The following is a 23,464-nucleotide window of genomic DNA, read 5'->3' on the forward strand; positions in this document are numbered from 1 at the left end:
GGCAGAGGCCGACAGCATCGAATCCACGCTGCTGAAGATCTAACCGCGCTGGGTATGTCACGTCTCCAGAATGGAGGACCATCGCCTTCCGAAGATCGTGTTATACGGCGAGCTCTCCACTGGCCACCGTGACAGAGGTGCTCCAAAGAAGAGGTACAAGGACTGCCTAAAGAAATCTCTTGGTGCCTGCCACATTGACCACCGCCAGTGGGCTGATATCGCCTCACAGTTTGGCGGGCAGCAACCGCCTTTGAAGAAGACCGCAGAGCCCACCTCACTGACAAAAGACAAAGGAGGAAAAACCCAACACCCAACCCCAACCAACCAATTTTCCCCTGCAACCGCTGCAACCGTGTCTGCCTGTCCCGCATCGGACTTGTCAGCCACAAACGAGCCTGCAGCTGACGTGGACATTTACCCCTCCATAAATCTTCTCTAGAAGTGTCCTGTACTGGTCCTGCCTCGAGGTCCCTCCGCCAGGGGCCCGTATATAACTCTGGTTTCCCACCTAAACCCAGAACCGCTCTGAAGCCTGTTCATGATCTCTACCTGTGTTGTAAGCTAATAAAAGCATTAGTTCTCCCTCCAGTCAAGTGTGAGCTTTTACCAATGCTACCACCTTGACCCGTCTATTCCAAGACCAGGCCCATATTGTGGCTTTAATGCTGACTCAGCTTTTGTACCTAATAGTTTCTTTTCTTGGAACTAATTTACTTCCAGCAACAGATACCACTGAACTTTCCTGTGCCTGTGACCTGATCTCAATAGCAGCAATTTTTTTTGTCCAGTTCCAGTTGCTTCTTTTGCTTTTTTAGCTCCATTTCCTCCATTCCTAGCTGCTCCTCCTGCAGCTCCTTTTTTTAATCATCATTGCACCTTCTCTTGCTGTCGCCGCAGGATCTCCTCTTGTCGTCATGGCACCCATGTCAGTCTTATCTGCTGATCCTTATCTTCTAAGTGCAATTCAAACTGAAGCATTTTCTTTTTCAATTTAATAGCGGCTGCGTCTGCTTCCATCTTGAAACTCTGAAGCCTACGCTAGAGTTCCTCCTGCAGGATATATTTGACTCACTATAGCTAGGTCCTATATGTGTCCAATGATGCTTTAATCTCTGACCATGTCTCCATTTTGGATTATTCATCCTCCACACCACCATCTTGTGACATAGCTTCAGCCACTATTGAGAATTTGGTATCATATTCTTGTTATGATATGGTTGTATGTACTACAGGCACAGGCTGTGTCATAGTACAGATTTGGTACAGCCCCTCACCTCCATCTACCCTGGGGTCGGTTCTCAAAGAAGGGGTGAATGTGATAGAGCAGATTCTATCACCAATGTGTATATGTACGTATGTACAGATGGTAGTGTAGGATGACTGTGATTGGCTGAGAGTGTAGCCACACCTACTGGCAGGTCTTAAAGGATGCTCCTCCCTCAGTCTTTCTTGAAGAGATGCTTTTTTTCCCTTTGCAACTATTTACCACCTTTGCAATTCTTCTATAAGCTCTGTAACTTTCAGCTTCTTGACTCATAGTTCCTTAGCAGATGGTCCTGACTCCTTAGCAGCTGCAGATTTTTTCATTGTTGTTCGTCACACTCAGATTTCAAACATATACAACAATTTCTCCAAAACCAAAACAATCCTAAACAGACAAGCAGCTCCAAAGCCCCAAAACTATTCAGTACAGCTTCTACACAGAAGCCTTACTGCTTCAAACAATTATTGCTTATCGAATTGCTCCAAACAGAGCTCAATCGTTTCAGTCTTCTTCCAAATTCAATTTTCAACTTTCAATTATCTTCCAATCCATCCTTCTATTGACTAATGAGTCAATTGCCCAGATTTTCTTTAACCTAAGAGTTTTTTTTGAAGATGCATCCTCTATTGACTCTTTCATTCTCTCTTTGGCTTGGCTTCATAGACGAAGAATTATGGAGGGGTATGTCCACGTCTGCGGCAGGCTCGTTGGTGACTGACAAGTCAGATGTGGGACAGGCAGGCACGGTTGGTTGGTTGGGGTTGGGTGTTGGGTTTTTCCTCCTTTGTCTTTTGTCAGTGAGGTGGGCTCTGCGGTCTTCTTCAAAGGAGGTTGCTGCCCGCTGAACTGTGAGGCGCCAAGATGCACGGTTGGAGGCGAGATCAGCCCACTGGAGGTGGTCAATGTGGCAGGCACCAAGAGATTTCTTTAAGCACGCCCTGTACCTCTTCTTTGGTGCACCTCTGTCTCAGTGGCCAGTGGAGAGCTCGCCATAGAACACGATCTTGGAAAGGCGATGGTCCTCCATTCTGGAGACATGACCCACCCAGCGCAGTTGGGTCTTTCGCATCATGGATTCGATGCTTGCGGACTCTGCCAGCTCGAGTACTTCGATGTTGGTGACGAAGTCATTCCAATGAATGTTGAGGATGGAGCAGAGACAGCGCTGATGGAAGCATTCTAGGAGCCGTAGGTGATGCCGGTAGAGGACCCATGATTTGGAGCCGAACAGGAACGTGGGTATGACAATGGCTCTGTACACGCTGATCTTTGTGTGTTTCTTCAGGTGGTTGTTGTTCCAGACTCTTTTATGTAGTCTTCCAAAGGCGCTATTTGCCTTGGCGAGTCTGTTGTCTATCTCTTTGTCGATCCTTGCATCAGATGAAATGGTGCAGCCGAGGTACGTAAACTGGTTGACCGTTTTGAGTTCTGTGTGCCCGATGGAGATGTGGGAGGGCTGGTGGTCATGGTGGGGAGCTGGCTGATGGAGGACCTCAGTTTTCTTCAGGCTGACTTCCAGGCCAAACATTTTGGCAGTTTCCGCAAAACAGGACGTCATGCGCTGGAGAGCTGGCTCTGAATGGGCATCGTCTGCAAAGAGTAGTTCACGGACAAGTTGCCCTTGTGTCTTGGTGTGAGCTTGCAGGCGCCTCAGATTGAAGAGACTGCCATCCGTGCGGTACCGGATGTAAACAGCGTCTTCATTGTTGAGGTCTTTCATGGCTTGTTTCAGCATCATGCTGAAGAAGATAGTAAAGAGGGTTGGTGCGAGGACACAACCTTGCATCACGCCATTGTCAATGGAGAAGGGTTCGGAGAGCTAATAATTCAATAACAACCCATTTTATTGATGAAATGTAGCGACTATTTTTCTATATAGTTCCCTGGAGACCTTGGAATATCCATGTTGATGACTCATTCATGGAAAAAGATCCATAACAAAGTTGAAGTGTTTTCACTAATGCTTGAATGGTAGACAATTGAGGAGTGCAGAGCAACAAATGGTTTTAGGAGTGATGGTAAATAGTACCCTCAAGGCTGATACTCAGGTAGATGGTGTGGTGAAGAAGGCATTTGGAATGTTGGCCTTCATAAATCGGAGTATTGAATTCAAGAGTAGGGAGGTTATGATGAAATTGTACAAGGCAGTGGTGAGGCCAAATTTGGAGTACTGTGTACAGTTTTGGTCACCAAATTATAGGAGAGATATAAACAAAATAGAGAGAGTGCAGAGAAGGTTCACGAGAATGTTGACAGGATTTCAGGGTCTGAGTTAAAGGGAAAGGTTGTGCAGACTGGGGCTTTTTTCTCTGGAGCGTAGAAGATTGAGAGGGGACTTGATAGATTTTAAAAGGGACAGACAGAGTAAATGTGGATAAGCTTTTTCAATTAAGAAAGGGGGAGATTCAAACTAGAGGACATGGTTTAAGATTGAAGGGGGAAAATTATAAGTGGAACATGATAGGAGATTTCTTTACGCAGAGGGTGGTGGGGATGTGGATTGAGCTTCCGGCAGACGTGGTTGAGACGGGATCATTGGTTACATTTAAGGAAAGACTGGATCGTTACATGGATAGGAGGGGACTAGAGGGGTATGGACCGGGTGCTGGTCAGTGGGACTAGGAGGGTGGGGATTTGCTACGGCATGGACTAGTAGGGCCGAACTGGCCTGTTCTGTGCTGTAAGTGGTTATATGGTTAATTATGTCATATATGACATAATTACTGACATGGTCTTTGCCCTCAGACAGCTCCAAGAAAAATGCAGAGAACAAAACAAAGGACTCTACATCACCTTTGTTGACCTCACCAAAGCCTTCGACACCGTGAGCAGGAAAGGGCTTTGGCAAATACTAGAGCGCATCGGATGTCCCCCAAAGTTCCTCAACATGATTATCCAACTGCACGAAAACCAACAAGGTCGGGTCAGATACAGCAATGAGCTCTCTGAACCCTTCTCCATTAACAATGGCGTGAAGCAAGGCTGTGTTCTGGCACCAACCCTCTTTTCAATCTTCTGCAGCATGATGCTGAACCAAGCCATGAAAGACCCCAACAATGAAGACGCTGTTTACATCCGGTACCGCACGGATGGCAGTCTCTTCAATCTGAGGCGCCTGCAAGCTCACACCAAGACACAAGATCAACTTGTCCGTGAACTACTCTTTGCAGACGATGCCGCTTTAGTTGCCCATTCAGAGCCTGCTCTTCAGCGCTTGACGTCCTGCTTTGCGGAAACTGCCAAAATGTTTGGCCTGGAAGTCAGCCTGAAGAAAACTGAGGTCCTCCATCAGCCAGCTCCCCACCATGACTACCAGCCCCCCCACATCTCCATCGGGCACACAAAACTCAAAACGGTCAACCAGTTTACCTATCTCGGCTGCACCATTTCATCAGATGCAAGGATCGACAATGAGATAGACAACAGACTCGCCAAGGCAAATAGCGCCTTTGGAAGACTACACAAAGGAGTCTGGAAAAACAACCAACTGAAAAACCTCACAAAGATAAGCGTATACAGAGCCGTTGTCATACCCACACTCCTGTTCGGCTCCGAATCATGGGTCCTCTACCGGCACCACCTACGGCTCCTAGAACGCTTCCACCAGCGTTGTCTCCGCTCCATCCTCAACATCCATTGGAGCGCTTACATCCCTAACGTCGAAGTACTCGAGATGGCAGAGGTCGACAGCATCGAGTCCACGCTGCTGAAGATCCAGCTGCGCTGGATGGGTCACGTCTCCAGAATGGAGGACCATCGCCTTCCCAAGATCGTGTTATATGGCGAGCTCTCCACTGGCCACCGTGACAGAGGTGCACCAAAGAAAAGGTACAAGGACTGCCTAAAGAAATCTCTTGGTGCCTGCCACATTGACCACCGCCAGTGGGCTGATAACGCGTCAAACCGTGCATCTTGGCGCCTCACATTTTGGCGGGCAGCAACCTCCTTTGAAGAAGACCGCAGAGCCTACCTCACTGAGAAAAGGCAAAGGAGGAAAAACCCAACACCCAACCCCAACCAACCAATTTTCCCCTGCAACCGCTGCAATCGTGTCTGCCTGTCCCGCATCGGACTTGTCAGCCACAAACGAGCCTGCAGCTGACGTGGACTTTTTACCCCCTGCATAAATCTTCGTCCGCGAAGCCAAGCCAAAGATATGGGTTATTATCAACTTTGATATACAATTAAAATAAATGCTATACTTGAGCTGATACTTAATACGTTACTTGACATGTTACTTGAAACAGTCAATAAAGTTTCAGGTATATTCCAAGACCCTCCATCTTCTCAGAACAATTCAAAACAGACTTATCTCAACCACAGAGAGAGGGTGCAACCACTGAAATGCTCAAGGAATGCAATACAAACTGCAGGTAGCCCACGTATACAAGTGATTTCAAGTCATAGATATTTAGATAGATGGGTGGTTGGGTGTGTGGGTAGATGGATGGATGGATAGATGATTGGATCGATGGAAGAATGTATAGATATATAGTTGGAAATATGGATAGATAGACCGATAGATAGGTGGGTGGGTAGGTAGATGGTTGAATAGATAGATAGATTCATAGATACTTAGATGGTTGGATAAATGGATAGATAGGTCATTGGGTCAGTGGATGGATGGATGGAAGGATGGATAGATAGGTAGATAGGTGTTTGTGTGGGTGGCTAGATGGATGGATTCATGGATGTATGGATAGATTGATAGATATATGGATAGATTGATAGATATATAGTCAGATTGAGAGAGAGATAGATATATAGATAAATCAATAGATATATAGATAGATCGAGAGAGTTAAATTGATAGACAAATATATTGATAGATGGGTAGTGTTAGGTCTGCTTTGTTCATGAATGAGTGAGACAAACACCAGACTGAGTCGAAATCAAGGTTCTTTGTTCTTTATTGCCGGATTGCAACTAACAGTGTTAGTTGGAGAAGGCGCATTCTGCCGTTATCAGCAAGTGGTGTTTTTTTATACCTTAGGATACGTACTTAGTAAATTATCATACCATGACATTGTCCAATGAATAAACTGTTGCTATCCTTCTCTGCTAGCTTCCTGCACATCAATTTGTCATCCCCACTCTTATCTTGAGAGTACAAGGTCACAACTGCATCTTGTTATGGCCCAGCACTGGGTGACTCCTTCTACATTCCCAGCTCATGATGTTTTTACCTAACAGTAGGTGAATGGATTGATAGATAGATGGGTAGGTAAGTGGATGGATGGATGCATGGATAGAGATATATAGATAAATAGATCAATAGATGGATAGACAGCGAGAGAGATGGGTGGTGGATGGATAGACAGTTATAGATAAATAGTTAGAGAAATAGAGAGAGAGATAGATGACAGATAGGCTTTGGCCTTTCTAAATAAGTAATAAGGTAATTGAGTTGATTGGCAAAGACCAATAAAGGGTGAGTTAGGTAAAGGAGCAGCCCAGTGAGTGAGTGGCGCAGTGAAGATGTGGACTTTGAGGCTTTGGCTTGGCGGCTTCGGCGAGTGGAGGCTGAGGAAGTGCTCCCAGTGAGGTAAAGTTGGTGAGTTTATTTTAATTAACCTAATTTATTAATTTAATTTAATTCAAGGTCAGCACAAATGTTCCTGATGGGTACACCTGCAAAAGCTGCATCCAAATGCAGCTCCTGGAAGACCATGTTAGGGAACTGGAGTTTCAGCTGGGTGAACTTCGCATCATAAGGAAGGCAGAGGCATTGATAGATAGGAGTTGCAGGGAGGCAGTCACCCCAAACAGACAGGAGTCAGCTAACTGGGTGACTATGAGGAAAGGAAAGTGGGGGGGGGGGGGGGGGGGGAGATAGACAGTGCAGAGTACCCCTGCGGCCGTTCCCCTCAATAATAAATATACTGTTTTAGATACTGTTGAGGGAAGGATGATCTACAAAGGACAAGTCGCAGTGGTCAGGTCTCTGGCACGGGGGCTGGCCCGTCAACTCAGAAGGGAAGGGGTGAAAAGAGGAGAGCTCTTGTAATTGAGTACTCCCTGGTTAGGGAAGCATATAGGAGGTTGGCTGAATAAAATCCAGGCTCCTGTTTGGTATGTTGCCTCCCAGGTACCAGGGTCAGGGACATCTCTGATCGAGTCCACAGCATTCTGGGGGCAGCCAGATGTTGTGGTCCATTTGGGGACCAATGACATAGATAGAAATGAGGATGAGGTCCTGAAGAAAGAATATGTGGAGCTTGGAAAGAAGTTAAAAAGCAGGACCACAAGGGTGGTAATCTCAGGATTGCTGCCTGAGCCATGATCAGAGAGGATAGGAATAGAAAGATGTGGCAGATGAAAGCGTGGTTAAAGTGTTGGTGCAGGGGGCAGGGGTTCACATTTGTGGATCATTGGAATCTCTTTTGGGGAAGGTCTGACCTGTACAAAAGGGATGGGTTGCACTTGAACTGGAGGTGGACCAATATCCTGGCAAGCAGGTTTTCTAGAGCTGTTCAACAAAGTTTAAACTAGTTTGCAGGGAGGAGGGAATCAGAATGAGAGTGCGGAGATTAGTGTAGAACAACGTCTAGATTTGAAGGGCGAGAGGAACCAGAATGTTAAAGTTAATGAAGGAGGAGGAAGGGAGGTAAAAGTAGATGGTGATCAAAGGAATGAATGTGGGGGACATTCTCTCAAGTGTATACATTACAATGCAAGGAACATTGTAAGAAAGGTGGATGAGCTTAAAGCAGGGATTGACACATGGAGATATGATATTGTAGCCAATAGTGAAACTTGGTTGCAGGAGGGGCATGATTGGCAGCTAAATATTTCAGGATTCTGCTGTTTTAAGCATGATAGAATGGGGGTGCGGGGTGGGGGGGGGGGGAATGTGGAGGAGATGCATTGCTTGTTGAGAAAATATTCTAGTGAGGCTATGGCAGAAGAGATTGGAGGGCTCGTCGAGTGATGCGAGTTGGTGGAAGTGATAATTGAGAAAGGCATGAAAACACTAATGGGAGTGTATTATCGACCCCTCATGGGCTGAGGGAATTAGAGGAGCAAATTTGTAACTTGGTGATTATGGGAGATTTTAACTTTGCACACATTGACTGGGACACCCCTACTGTAAAAGGGCTGGATGGATTTGAGATTGTCAAATGTGTTCAGAAAAGTTTTCTAAATCAGTACATAGAAGAACCAAGTAGAAAGAGAGCAGTATTGAATCTTCTAATAGGGAATGAGATGGGTCAGGTGACAGAGGTTTGTGTTGGGAAACACTTTGGGTCTAGTGATCATCATACTATTAGTTTTAGGTTAATAATGGAGAAATATAGGCTGGGCCCAAGATTGAGATTCTTATTTGGAATAAGGCAAATTTCAAGGAGATGTGAAAGGATTTAGAGAGTGTGGATTGGGATAATTTATTTTCAGGGAAGGATGTAACAGATAAATGAAGGATATTCAAAGGGGAAATTTTGAGAGGACAGAGTCAGAATGTCCCTGTGAGGATTAAAGGAAATTATAGGCCAGTGAGTCTGATGTCAGTAGTGGGTAAATTAATGGAGAGTGATTTTAGATAGTATATACAATTATTTGGAAAGATTGATTAGGAGTAGTCAACATGGTTGACAAATATTTTAACATGTTTAACAAATATTATAGAGTTTTTTTGAGGAGGTTACTAAGATGATTAATGAGGGGAAGGCTGTGGATGTTGTCAATATGGAATTTAGTAAGGCTTTTGATAAGGTTCTGCATAAGAGGTTAGTTAGAAAGGTTCAGGCATTAGGTATTAATGTTGAAGTAGTGAAATTAATTCAACAATGGTTGGATGAGAAATACCAGAGTAGTGGTGGAAAATTATTTGTCAAATTGAAGGCCAGTGACTAGTGAAGTGCCACAGGGATCTGTATGGGGTCCATTTTTGTTTGACATAGATATTAATGATTTAGATGATAAGGTGGTAAATTGGATTATTAAGGATGCAGATGGTGCAAAGATTGGTGGTATTGTGGACAGTGAAGAAGATGATCAAAACTTGCAATGGGATATAGGACAGTTAGAAGAGAGGGGCTGAAAGATGGCAGCTGGAGTTTAATACTGATAAATGTGAGGTGCTACATTTTGATAGGACTAATCAGCAAAGGGCATACATGTTAATTAAGGTAGACAATTGAGGAGTGCAGTAGAACAAAGCAATTTAGGATTTAGTACGTCATAGAAACCCTGAAAATTTTCTACAGAGGTGTGGTGGAAAGTGTACTGACCAGCTGCATCAGAGTGTGAGATTCCGCATGTCAAGTACATAAAGCCATGCCAAGTATTTTACTTCAGTCAGAGTGGCTGCTGTTTCCAAGACTATAGATGATTTCCCTAGGCAGAGTTCAACGTCCCAGGTAATGTGTCTGGAGAGTAAAATATGGTCCCAAGATAAACTAATTTTTATAAAGCTACTCTTTGAAATACTCTAAATGGACAGTCGTAAACAGAAATAGAAAATGTCTAGTTGCACTGGGAATACCTTGATAAAATGAAGAAACCCTGAAAAAAAGTAATTTCACGCCTTCCAGTGCAACTAAATTGATGAGATGAGGAGCACCCAGAAAGTCAATCTCCAGCTTTCCCTTTTCAAAACCACTTTGCAATTAAATTGTATAATAATGTTCAAGATATTGAAGCTCTAGCAAAAATACATAATTATGTCTGTAGTGAATCATATATCCCTCAAACATATTTTCCAGTACATTCATAGCAATGAATGGGAATGAGTATTGGCAAAATTCTTCTCAGCACTTAAAGCACTAATAGATTTCCTTGTCCCAACATGATGTGGACCTTTATAAATCCTAAATTGCTTTGTTCTACTGCACTCCTCAATTGTCTACCTTAATTAACATGTATGCCCTTTGCTGATTAGTCCTATCAAAATGTAGCACCTCCCCACTTGGGGGGGGGGGGGGTTATATTACAGGTGTACTGTAAAAATGTAGATAATTGTATATTGCAGAATTCAAAGAAAAATGCTAAGTTCCTGTAATACAATGCCTGAGAGAGTGGTGGATGCTGAGTCACTTACAACATTTATCAGGCATCAAGACTTGAATCACCTCAGCAGTGAAGCCTATCAGCTAAATGCTGGAATATGGGATTAATTATGGTTAGGTCCCCACTGGTGCATAGGCTGGCTGAATGGCCTGCTTCCATGGTGTATGACTCTATGACTTTGTGTCCATAAAATGGAGACTCAAGTTCGCAGCCATTATGTTAATTCTTCAACTGCTATTTCCCTCTGCTGAGTAGAGTATCGCCAGGCATAATTATTGCTTTCTATCATATCAAACATCCAGATTATATTTACACAGAACCCAGTAACAAATCCAAAGACATTCCAACATCTGTAGGTTAATTGGGTATAATTGGTTGACACATGCTTGTGGGCCGAAGGGCCTGTTATTGTGCTATATGTCTAAATGTAAATGCTCTCAACTTCTGGGAGTGTTTGTGTGTGTGTGTTTTTAAGGGACATGAAGTTAAATCCACATACTACCAGAGGTCAAGCAACATTACTGCACACAAATAAATTGTATTTTGTACATTATATGTTAAATAATATAATTTAAGAAAAAAATTCAAATTTATTATTTAGATAAGAATCATTCTCCATATATCTTTACCCCCTCCCCACTTGGGGGGGGGGGGGTTTATATTACAGGTGTACTGTAAAAATGTAGATAATTGTATATTGCAGAATTCAAAGAAAGATACATTAAAAAAATACATTAAGGAAAAGTATACTGACAAAAACTTTCATTTCAACTGCTTTCTTAATTCGTCACTTAGCATCTGAGCAAACAGAAAATAAGGAAGATCATTAGTATTGAAGGTTGCAGGAAGTACAAACTCTTGTCCATTGAAGATATCTACAGTGAGAGCAGCCAGCATCATTAAGGAGCAGAAAGCATAGAAACCTAAAGTCCATTAGCTCCAGGTTGAAGAACAGGTTTGTGTCCAAAAGCTAACAGGCTCTTGAACCTGTCAATGCTACATGAACTAGAATCCTTAGCTCCAGGTTGAAGAACAGGTTTGTTTCCAAAAGCTAACAGGCTCTTGAACCCCTCCCTGCTACATGAACTAGAATCTTTAGCTCCAGGTTGAAGAACAGGTTTGTGTCAAAAAGCTAACAGGCTCTTGAACCCCTCCCTGCTACATGAACTAGAATCCTACTCCAGGTTGAAGAACAGGTTTGTGTCCAAAAGCTAACAGGCCCTTGAACCCCTCCCTGCTACATGAACTAGAATCCTACTCCAGGTTGAAGAACAGGTTTGTGTCCAAAAGCTAACAGGCTCTTGAACCCCTCCCTGCTACATGAACTAGAATCCTTAGCTCCAGGTTGAAGAACAGGTTTGTGTCCAAAAGCTAACAGGCTCTTGAACCCCTCCCTGCTACATGAACTAGAATCCTACTCCAGGTTGAAGAACAGGTTTGTGTCCAAAAGCTAACAGGCTCTTGAACCCCTCCCTGCTACATGAACTAGAATCCTACTCCAGCTTGAAGAACAGGTTTGTGTCCAAAAGCTAACAGGCTCTTGAACCTCTCCCTGCTACATGAACTAGAATCCTACTCCACGTTGAAGAACAGGTTTGTGTCCAAAAGCTAACAGGCCCTTGAACCCCTCCCTGCTACATGAACTAGAATCCTTAGCTCCAGGTTGAAGAACAGGTTTGTGTCCAAAAGCTAACAGGCCCTTGAACCCCTCCCTGCTACATGAACTAGAATCCTACTCCAGGTTGAAGAACAGGTTTGTGTCCAAAAGCTAACAGGCCCTTGAACCCCTCCCTGCTACATGAACTATAATCCTACTCCAGGTTGAAGAACAGGTTTGTGTCCAAAAGCTAACAGGCTCTTGAACCTCTCCCTGCTACATGAACTAGAATCCTACTCCAGGTTGAAGAACAGGTTTGTGTCCAAAAGCTAACACGCCCTTGAACCCCTCCCTGCTACATGAACTAGAATCCTACTCCAGGTTGAAGAACAGGTTTGTATCCAAAAGCTAACGGGCTCTTGAACCTCTCGCTGCTAGATGAACTAGAATCCTACTCCAGGTTGTAGAACAGGTTTGTGTCCAAAAGCTAACAGGCTCTTGAACCCCTCCCTGCTACATGAACTAGAATCCTACTCCAGGTTGAAGAACAGGTTTGTGTCCAAAAGCTAACAGGCCCTTGAACCCCTCCCTGCTACATGAACTAGAATCCTACTCCAGGTTGAAGAACAGGTTTGTGTCCAAAAGCTAACAGGCTCCTGAACCCCTCCCTGCTACATGAACTAGAATCCTACTACAGGTTGAAGAACAGGTTTGTGTCCAAAAGCTAACAGGCCCTTGAACCCCTCCCTTCTACACAAACTAGAATCCTACTCCAGGTTGAAGAACAGGTTTGTGTCCAAAAGCTAACAGGCTCTTGAAACCCTCCCTGCTACATGAACTAGAATCCTGAGCTCCAGGTTGAAGAACAGGTTTGTGTCCAAAAGCTAACAGGCTCTTGAACCCCTCCCTGCTACATGAACTGGAATCCAACTCCAGGTTGAAGAACAGGTTTGTGTCCAAAAGCTAACAGGCTCTTGAACCCCTCCCTGCTACATGAACTAGAATCCTACTCCAGGTTGAAGAACAGGTTTGTGTCCAAAAGCTAACAGGCTCTTGAACCCCTCCCTGCTACATGAACTAGAATCCTACTCCAGGTTGAAGAACAGGTTTGTGTCCAAAAGCTAACAGGCCCTTGAACCCCTCCCTGCTACATGAACTAGAATCCTTAGCTCCAGGTTGAAGAACAGGTTTGTGTCCAAAAGCTAACAGGCCCTTGAACCCCTCCCTGCGACATGAACTAGAATCCTACTCCAGGTTGAAGAACAGGTTTGTGTCCAAAAGCTAACAGGCCCTTGAACCCCTCCCTGCTACATGAACTATTATCCTACTCCAGGTTGAAGAACAGGTTTGTGTCCAAAAGCTAACAGGCTCTTGAACCTCTCCCTGCTACATGAACTAGAATCCTACTCCAGGTTGAAGAACAGGTTTGTGTCCAAAAGCTAACAGGCTCCTGAACCTCTCCCTGCTACATGAACTAGAATACTACTCCAGGTTGAAGAACAGGTTTGTGTCCAAAAGCTAACAGGCCCTTGAACCCCTCCCTGCTACATGAACTAGAATCCTACTCCAGGTTGAAGAACAGGTTTGTGTCCAAAAGCTAACAGGCTCTTGAACCCCTCCCTGCTACATGAACTAGAATCCTACTCCAGGTTGAAGAACAGGTTTGTGTCCAAAAGCTAACAGGCCCTTGAACCCCTCCCTGCTACATGAACTAGAATCCTTAGCTCCAGGTTGAAGAACAGGTTTGTGTCCAAAAGCTAACAGGCCCTTGAACCCCTCCCTGCTACATGAACTAGGATCCTTAGCTCCAGTTTGAAGAACAGGTTTGTGTCCAAAAGCTAACAGGCTCTTGAACCCCTCCCTGCTACATGAACTAGAATCCTTAGCTCCAGGTTGAAGAACAGGTTTGTGTCCAAAAGCTAACAGGCTCTTGAACCCCTTCCTGCTACATGAACTAGAATCCTACTCCAGGTTGAAGAACAATTTTGTGTCCAAAAGCTAACAGGCCCTTGAACCCCTCCCTGCTACATGAACTAGAATCCTACTCCAGGTTGAAGAACAATTTTGTGTCCAAAAGCTAACAGGCCCTTGAACCCCTCCCTGCTACATGAACTAGAATCCTTAGCTCCAGGTTGAAGAACAGGTTTGTGTCCAAAAGCTAACAGGCTCTTGAACCCCTTCCTGCTACATGAACTAGAATCCTGAGCTCCAGGTTGAAGAACAGGTTTGTGTCCAAAAGCTAACAGGCTCTTGAACCCCTCCCTGCTACATGAACTGGAATCCTACTCCAGGTTGAAGAACAGGTTTGTGTCCAAAAGCTAACAGGCTCTTGAACCCCTCCCTGCTACATGAACTAGAATCCTACTCCAGGTTGAAGAACAGGTTTGTGTCCAAAAGCTAACAGGCTCTTGAACCCCTCCCTGCTACATGAACTGGAATCCTACTGCAGGTTGAAGAACAGGTTTGTGTCCAAAAGCTAACAGGCCCTTGAACCCCTCCCTGCTACATGAACTAGAATCCTTAGCTCCAGGTTGAAGAACAGGTTTGTGTCCAAAAGCTAATAGGCCCTTGAACCCCTCCCTGCGACATGAACTAGAATCCTACTCCAGGTTGAAGAACAGGTTTGTGTCCAAAAGCTAACAGGCCCTTGAACCCCTCCCTGCTACATGAACTATTATCCTACTCCAGGTTGAAGAACAGGTTTGTGTCCAAAAGCTAACAGGCTCTTGAACCTCTCCCTGCTACATGAACTAGAATCCTACTCCAGGTTGAAGAACAGGTTTGTGTCCAAAAGCTAACAGGCTCCTGAACCTCTCCCTGCTACATGAACTAGAATACTACTCCAGGTTGAAGAACAGGTTTGTGTCCAAAAGCTAACAGGCCCTTGAACCCCTCCCTGCTACATGAACTAGAATCCTACTCCAGGTTGAAGAACAGGTTTGTGTCCAAAAGCTAACAGGCTCTTGAACCCCTCCCTGCTACATGAACTAGGATCCTTAGCTCCAGGTTGAAGAACAGGTTTGTGTCCAAAAGCTAACAGGCCCTTGAACCCCTCCCTGCTACATGAACTAGGATCCTTAGCTCCAGTTTGAAGAACAGGTTTGTGTCCAAAAGCTAACAGGCTCTTGAACCCCTCCCTGCTACATGAACTAGAATCCTTAGCTCCAGGTTGAAGAACAGGTTTGTGTCCAAAAGCTAACAGGCTCTTGAACCCCTTCCTGCTACATGAACTAGAATCCTACTCCAGGTTGAAGAACAATTTTGTGTCCAAAAGCTAACAGGCCCTTGAACCCCTCCCTGCTACATGAACTAGAATCCTACTCCAGGGCCACCAAAGATTTTTACGCACTTTTGTACATTGCATTTTTTGGCACTAATTGCAGTATAAATATTAATCAGTTTGCACTTATTATTTTTCCCTCCTAGTAATTCATTTATACCTATTGCTTGATGATGTATTTTATGTAACTGTAGGAAAATATTCCAGTACATCCATACATTCTACTTATGAATATAATAATAAACTCTCATCATCATTTCAACTCTTAACTACCACAACAGTGTTAAACTTTAAGTATAAGCAGGTGGTTAGAAAACAGATTGGTTTTAACTCGATGTACCGACTGATGATGTACAAATGGCACGAAGCACTGGGCATTGGTTGTGTGGGAAATAAAGTCAACATTTCAGGTGAAGAACTGGAATGGTGAGGAAAACCTTTTCCCATATAACTGCGCAAGATGCTCTCGCCTTTTCTACTCTTCACACACAGACCCAGACATTTCTGGTGAAGCAACAGCTCACTTGCACTTGTTCGATTCATTGCTCATAATGTAATCTGTGTCAAAGTGTGCATGGGGTGCTGATTCTGGAGAATACCTATATTCGGGCCACATGAGCAGTCTCGAGCCTGTAGTAACCTGATTCTTTAATTCTTTGTTCCAGTACCGGCTCAAGAAAGATCACCCGATCTTTTGATTTGGTAAGTTAAAGCCATAGAACCCAATCCTAAAATTAACAAATTTCTCTTTTCCACTCCATAGATGTGGTAAAATTTCCTATTTCAATGTGTTTCTTTGTTGTTTTCTTTCTCAAGTTACCAGATTTTAAATTATAGTAAATTATATCACATTTCTGGCCCAGTAATACATGTTAATTGTGTAGATATCCTGAAGGTCCATCATCTTGTTCATCTGTTTGGTCACAAAGTCCTTGTGTTCTGCAAATCCACATCTTCAAGTATTACAGGGCCAGGCATGTGACTGGAACCATGGTTGGGAACACTGGGGTTCATGAATGGTTATGCTTGCAGTTGGAATTGGGATTTGGGATTGTAGCGCATCGAATGACTCAAACCAAAGCTTTTATTAGCAAAAGACTGGAGCATATTACATCGAGGTCGACCAGTCCAGACTGACCTGGGTCTGGTTAGGAGCATCCCTAAATGACCTGCCAGTGGGCGTGGCTACGGCTCTCAGCCAATCACTACTACTATATGTAAATATATACAAGTATATACAATGGTGATAGTATCCTGTACTATCACAGGGATGTATTGCTGGGTCAGGAGAGTGAGCTGCAAAATCCCAATCCAGTGCTAATTTCATACTGAGAACTAATTGGAAATTTAGGTTGTTGATCCAATTTCTTTCCCACCCACCAGTCATGATGTCTCTCCAATAATTTTTAATGCTGAAATATTCAAATGGGGACTGGGGATTAAAAATCACAGGAATTATACAGACCTCCTTGAAACAAAGGATTCAGGGCATTAAATCAGAAAGCCTAAGTTTTTGCTTCAAAGTGTAAACAAACTACTAGTTATCACAATATAACCAGAAAAGAATTGTGACACTGATTTTGTTTCCCATTATTTACTTTCTTTAAATCTCAAAAACAATGTTGCCTTTTATTCACGAGAAAGCTTCTGCAAAAATGATCTTGAAGTCTCGCTAATGAAATGCTTATGAAAGTAAAATACAAGAACCAAATTAATTTTCTGTGAACTTTAATCTTCCTTGTTTATGGAGGGAGGACGGAGTGATATATTGCACATTTAAAGATAACCCAAGCAAGTCGGAAATCTAATTACTGATGAGGTTAAGTTGCAGTGGATTAATGAAGTAGAAGGGAGTGGGAAAGGATGAAGCTGCATCATTCGCTGATCATGCAGTAGAATCAAAGTCATGGTCACTGAAGTGATCGCATAAAATATTCTATGCAAATTTTTAGAAGGTGACCTTGCTTTCCAGTGATTGAATCAAAGAAAGAGGGGAGAGTTGGGAATCACTGACATCAATTAAACAAAGGGATGTGTAAGAGATGGTGCCCCAGAAGACTGCATTCCTTTTTCGCCAAAATGGAGTAAGAATGTAAAATGAAAACAGAAGCTATAAAGTAAGTCCGAGTCTGTATTTATCATGGAGAAGGTCATGAAAGCTAGAGAATTCAAGGAAGGAAACATATCCACATTACAGAAGACGAGGTGTTGGCAGTCTTATAGTGTATGAAGGTGGATTATTCCCCGGGCCTGACCAAGTGAGGGGCATCCTATTAACCCAGAGAAGAAATAGTAGGTGCCCTGGTGGAAACATTTGTATCACTGTTAACCATGGGTGAGGTACCAATAAAATGGAGAGTGGATTATGTTGTGCCTTTAATTAAGTTGGGCTGCAAGAACAAGCTAGGGAACTGCAGGCCAGTTAACCTAATGTCAGTCATGTGAAAATAACTGGACAGATTCTGATATTAATGATTTGGATGAGAATGTAATTAGCATGGTTATAAAGTTTGCAGATGATACAACAATTGGTGGCCTCATAGACAATGGCAATTATTATCGAAGGTGCTCTCAAGCTCTATGACCATGTACTCACCCAGACCCGATTCCACCTCCTGCCTTTGTGATCATACCTCCCTCAACCTACTCTTTTGTTTGGATGTCTGCCAACATTTTTCCATACCTGATGAAGGGCACAAACCTGAAATGTCGGTTATATATTTTTAATTTTGTTATATAAAGGACACTGTTTGACCTGCTGAGTTTCTCCAGTATTGTGTTTTACAGAGCTCGTGATGCTGCCTTCTGGACAGGAGACAAGATGGACAAAGATCAGCCAGGGCTGAATCCTCCCGTGCAATTTAGAAGGCAAAGCGTGGGTATGCACAGAAGATCCAGAGGCAGCTGAACAACACTGGTGACACAAAACACATGTGGCAAGGAATCAAGACCATAACAGACCACAAGACAACCTTACGAGTCAACAACAACAACACCTCCACTCCGAACAGACTGAACATCTTCTCAGCACGGTTTGATGAGAAGAACAGGCTGATGCTGAAGGAAGAATGGGCCCACTGCATAGCTGCTGCTGAGGTGAGGGTAACCCTATCCAAGGTTAACCCACACAAGGCAGTGGGACCAGACAACATACCAGATTGGATATGGAATCACTGCACAGACTACTTGACAGAGGTCCTTATGGACATCTCCAACACATAATTTCAGCATCCATTGTCCCTGTGGATTTCAAGGTAGTCACCGATATCCTGGTACCAAAGAGGGCAACAGTAATAGGCCTCAATGACTACCAGATATGGTAGTGGGAAATGAACTTGGTCAGGCAGCAGACCTCTTAGTGATCAAAACTCCCTGACCTTTAGCATAGCTATGGACAAGGATAGGAAGAGACAAAATGGTAAACTGTTTAATTGGGGGAGGTTTAATTACGATGGGATTAGACAGTAACTGGGGAGAGTAAAAATTGGGAAGAAACTTTCTTGGGTAGAACAGAGGTTATGTGGAGGATATTTAGGAACAACTTGTGAGGGGTTCTAGATAGAAATGTCCCAGTGAGACAGGAAAAAGATAAGGGAACCATGGTTGACAAAAGAGGTGGGACAGCTAGTTAGTGGGAAGAAGGAAGCATACATAAGGTTTATTAAGAAAATGGTCAGAAGGGATCATGAGAATTATATGGTAGTCAGGAACAAACAAGAAAGGACAAAGCTAGAAGGGGGCACGAGAAAGCTTTGGCAAGTAGGATGAAGGAAAACCCAAAGGTGTTTAATGCATATGTGAAGAACAGGATGATGAGAGGATGGAATGGATGCTCTAAATGAATAATTTGCTGCAGTGTTCACCAGAGAGAGGGACCTTGGTCAATGTGAAGTGAGTATAGAACAGACTTGAGTGCCAGAGCATGTTAAAGTTAAAAAAAAGCAAGTGTTGAATATTCTTTCAAATATTCAGATTGATAGGTCCATGGAAATTAAAGAAATATTTCAAAGGTTACTACAGGAAGTAAGGAAGGAGATTGCTGTGGCATTGGCAATGATCATTACATCCTCCCCGGCCACAGGGGAAGTATCAGAGGATTGGAGAATGGCAAATGTAGTCCTCTTGCTGATAAAATTTAACAGGGAGAATCCTGAGAAATATAGACCAGTCAGTTTTGCATCAGTGCTGGATAAATTACTGGAGAGGACTCTTAAGGATGGGATTTAGTGCATTTAAGAGAAGCATAGTCTTCCCAGGGATAGTCAACATGGCTTTGTGAGGGGTAGGTCATGCCTCATGAGTCTAAGTCTTCTGAGGAAGTGACAAAAGAAATTGATGAAGGTACAGCAGAAGATGTGGTGTATATGGATTTTTAGTAAGGCATTTGCCTTTGGTTTTCTCATTCTGAAACATGGGACCCATGGAAGATTGAGTGCGTGAATTCCAGCATTGGTTTGCCTGCAGAAAGCAGAGGGTAGTAGTTGATGAAACATATTCTGCCTGGAAATCAGTGATGAGTGGAGTGCCACAGGAATCTGTTCTGGGACCCTGCTCTTTGTAATTTTTATAAATGACCTGAATAAAGAAGTGGAAAAATGAGTCAGTAAGCTTACAGATGACATGAAGGTTGAAGTGTGATGGATAATGTTGAAGGCTGTCCTAGGTTACAACAGGCTATCACAGTCTCCGTTACAACAGAGTTGGACAGAAAAGTTGAAGATGGAATTCAATCTAGATAAGTATAATGTGATGCATTTTGGAAGGTTGAAATTAAAAGTAGAGTACATGGTTACTGGCAGGATTTTTAATGGTGTGCAAGAACAGAGTGTCTTTGGGTTTCAAATCCACAGAATACTCAAAGTCACATAAGTTTATACGGTAGTTAAGAAGGCTTATGTCATGCTGGCCTTTATTAGACAGAGAATTGAGTGCAAGATCCAAGAGGTAATGTTTCAGCTCTATAAAACTCTGGTTAGACCACAGTAGAATATTGTAGTGAAACACGAAAGTCTGCAGGTGCTATGATTGGACTGAAAACAGAGATGCTGGAGGAACTCAACAGGTCTCAAAGTGTCCATAGGAAGTAAAGATATGTAACTGACATTTCAGAAAAGTTTAGGGAGTTGTCAGGGGGGTCATCAATCTATTTATTTATTTATTTATTTTTTACACAGAGTCATGGGTGCCTGAATTGCATTGCCAGGGGTAGTGGCGACGTTGTTACAAACTGTACATTTAAAACACACTGACAGGCACATGCATGTGAGGTAGGGAAGGTATGAAGTTGAATAGGTTTACCAGTATATACAACATCGTGGGCCAAAAAGACTGAACTATGCTGTTCTATGTTTATGCCTGGAATCCTGACTGTAAATTCTTAACCCTCTATACTACGATTATTAGCTTCATTATATTTCTCATTGATACATGATGTAGAAGAAGTGATTTGTACCTACCGACACGTGAAGATGCCTGTAATCATGCGAGACACATCTTGCAAAACTTGGTGGGCCCCAAAATGCAATTCCACGGGAATTTAACAAACATCGGCGACTGGCCGAGCCTAAGTATCACAGAAATTAAAAAAAAAATCAACATAATATGGGAACAGCATTCCTCCCTATGAATTCGATGTCTTTTCAGATATCACATTAAAGTTTCTGTTCAGTTTAATGTAATAACGCAAATTATTAAATTGGCAGCTCTTGGATTAATGTAACAAATAGTGTAAAGCTAGACTGATTAGCGATCTATATTCACAGGTATTCACCAACCTTGAGTCAGTTTTTTTAGGTAAGCATAAAGTAGTATCAAACAAGAATGTATGTATGTTTATTTAAACATTTTTAACTTTAGAGAGCCTGTATAATTACTTTATACAGTATAACTCCGATTAGCTGAAATCATAATTTATCTGAAATCTTTTTGGAGGTGAACTGACCTCACAGGTTGAAAAGAAAATTTCCTCAACGTGGAATTCGAACGACGATTGTCCTCATTTCAGGTAAATCCTTCCCCTCTCTCTTTTCATTTCTTATTTTACCTACCCCTATTGACTCTTCTCTCCAACTCTCCTTTTCAAACTGGGTATCACTGTCCCCAGCTGCAAGAAGTCAGAAGAATCCCTTATCCTGGTGTTATCAAGGAGAGAGGACTCCTGGGTAGGAGCGGGACCTCAGTCTCAATGGAGTTCCTTCCCTCCCTCCTCTCCCTGGTACAGCGGAGCTACTGATGCTGACTCCAAACCTTCCCCTCGGACTCCTACCTCACGGACACTGGACTCCCCTTGGCCGAGGGGAGGATTCGGAGTCAGGACTCAGGTGTCGTCATCAGGAGCTCAGGTGACTCACCAGTGAGTGTTCCACCAGCCCGGGAACCTCCCCAGGAATCAAAGGCAGCAGTGAGGACATGTTGGGGATCAGTGGCGGCGGTGGTTGGGGGGGTCTCACTGATCAGCTGTGGTATTACAGCCAGCACATTTAGTGAAAATTAAACATTATTTTAATGCTTAAAATACCTTCCCTTGTTGTTTGGTTGTTTAAAAATTAATACGTGATTGGCTGTTGCTACTGTGGTGTTTTTTAAAAAATGATCAGTTAACTGAAAAAATCATTTATCCGACATAGGTGTAGTTTCAACCATTTCCGATAATCGGAGTGGTGCTGTATCCACCATGTATCAGATAGATACAGATTTACAGATAATCGGAGTGGTGCTGTATCCACCATGTATCAGATAGATACAGATTTACAGATAACCGGAGTGGTGCTGTATCCACCATGTATCAGATAGATACAGATTTACAGATAATTGTAGTGGTGCTGTATCCACCATGTATCAGATAGATACAGATTTACAGATAACCGGAGTGGTGCTGTATCCACCATGTATCAGATAGATACAGATTTACAGATAATCGGAGTGGTGCTGTATCCACCATGTATCAGATAGATACAGATTTACAGATAATCGGAGTGGTGCTGTATCCACCATGTATCAGATAAATACAGATTTACAGATAATCGGAGTGGTGCTGAATCCACCATGTATCAGATAGATACAGATTTACAGATAATCGGAGTGGTGCTGTATTCACCATGTATCGGATAGATACAGATTTACAGATAATCGGAGTGGTGCTGTATCCACCATGTATCGGATAGATACAGATTTACAGATAATCGGAGAGGTGCTGTATCCACCATGTATCTGATAGATACAGATTTAGATAATCGGAGTGGTGCTGTATCCACCATGTGTCAGATAGATACAGATTTACAGATAACCGGAGTGGTGCTGTATCCACCATGTATCAGATAGTTACAGATTTACAGATAATCGTAGTGGTGCTGTATCCACCATGTATCAGATAGATACAGATTTACAGATAATCGGTGTGGTGCTGTATTTATCATTTATCAGGGCGACACAGATTTACAGATAATCGGAGTGGTGCTCTATCCACCATGTATCAGATAGATACAGCTTTACAGATAACCGGAGTGGTGCTGTATCCACCATGTATCTGATAGATACAGATTTACAGATAATCGGAATGGTGCTGTATCCACCATGTATCAGATAGATACAGATTTACAGATAATCGGAATGGTGCTGTATCCACCATGTATCAGATAGATACAGATTTACAGATAATCAGTGTGGTGCTGTATTTATCATTTATCAGGGCGACACAGATTTACAGATAATCGGAGTGGTGCTCTATCTACCATGTATCAGATAGATACAGCTTTACAGATAACCGGAGTGGTGCTGTATCCACCATGTATCAGATAGTTACAGATTTACAGATAATCGGAATGGTGCTGTATCCACCATGTATCAGATAGATACAGATTTACAGATAACCAGAGTGGTGCTGTATCTACCATGTATCAGATAGATAGATTTACAGATAATCGGAATGGTGCTATATCCACCATGTATCAGATAGATAGATTTACAGATAATCGGAATGGTGCTATATCCACCATGTATCAGATAGATACAGATTTACAGATAACCGGAGTGGTGCTGTGTCCACCATGTATCAGATAGATACGGATTTACAGATAATCGGAGTGGTGCTGTATCCACCATGTATCAGATAGATACAGATTTACAGATAACCGGAGTGGTGCTGTATCCACCATGTATCAGATAGATACAGATTTACAGATAATCGTAGTGGTGCTGTATCCACCATGTATCAGATAGATACAGATTTACAGATAACCGGAGTGGTGCTGTATCCACCATGTATCAGATAGATACAGATTTACAGATAATCGGAGTGGTGCTGTATCCACCATGT

General features: G+C 43.0%; 1 protein-coding gene across 17 annotated transcripts in view; it reads right to left on the bottom strand.

The window, feature by feature from the left end:
- LOC138741615 (adhesion G protein-coupled receptor B2-like) overlaps positions 1-23,464 on the bottom strand; it is a 711,436-nt gene that overhangs the window by 467,579 nt on the left and 220,393 nt on the right. For 16 of the 17 annotated variants that reach the window (XR_011343611.1, XR_011343612.1, XR_011343613.1 and 13 more), the window contains one exon: positions 20,607-20,713. The exons of the other annotated variant lie outside the window; for it this stretch is intronic. Coding sequence is in view for 13 of the 16 variants with exons in the window: in XM_069895953.1 (XP_069752054.1) it covers positions 20,607-20,713 (107 nt within the window). In the remaining 3 variants the exon portion in view is untranslated. The remainder of the gene's footprint in view (positions 1-20,606; positions 20,714-23,464) is intronic. 17 annotated transcript variants of the gene reach the window in all.

This window comes from Narcine bancroftii, chromosome 8 (genome assembly GCF_036971445.1).
Source record: "Narcine bancroftii isolate sNarBan1 chromosome 8, sNarBan1.hap1, whole genome shotgun sequence".
Taxonomy (NCBI): Eukaryota; Metazoa; Chordata; class Chondrichthyes; order Torpediniformes; family Narcinidae; genus Narcine; species Narcine bancroftii.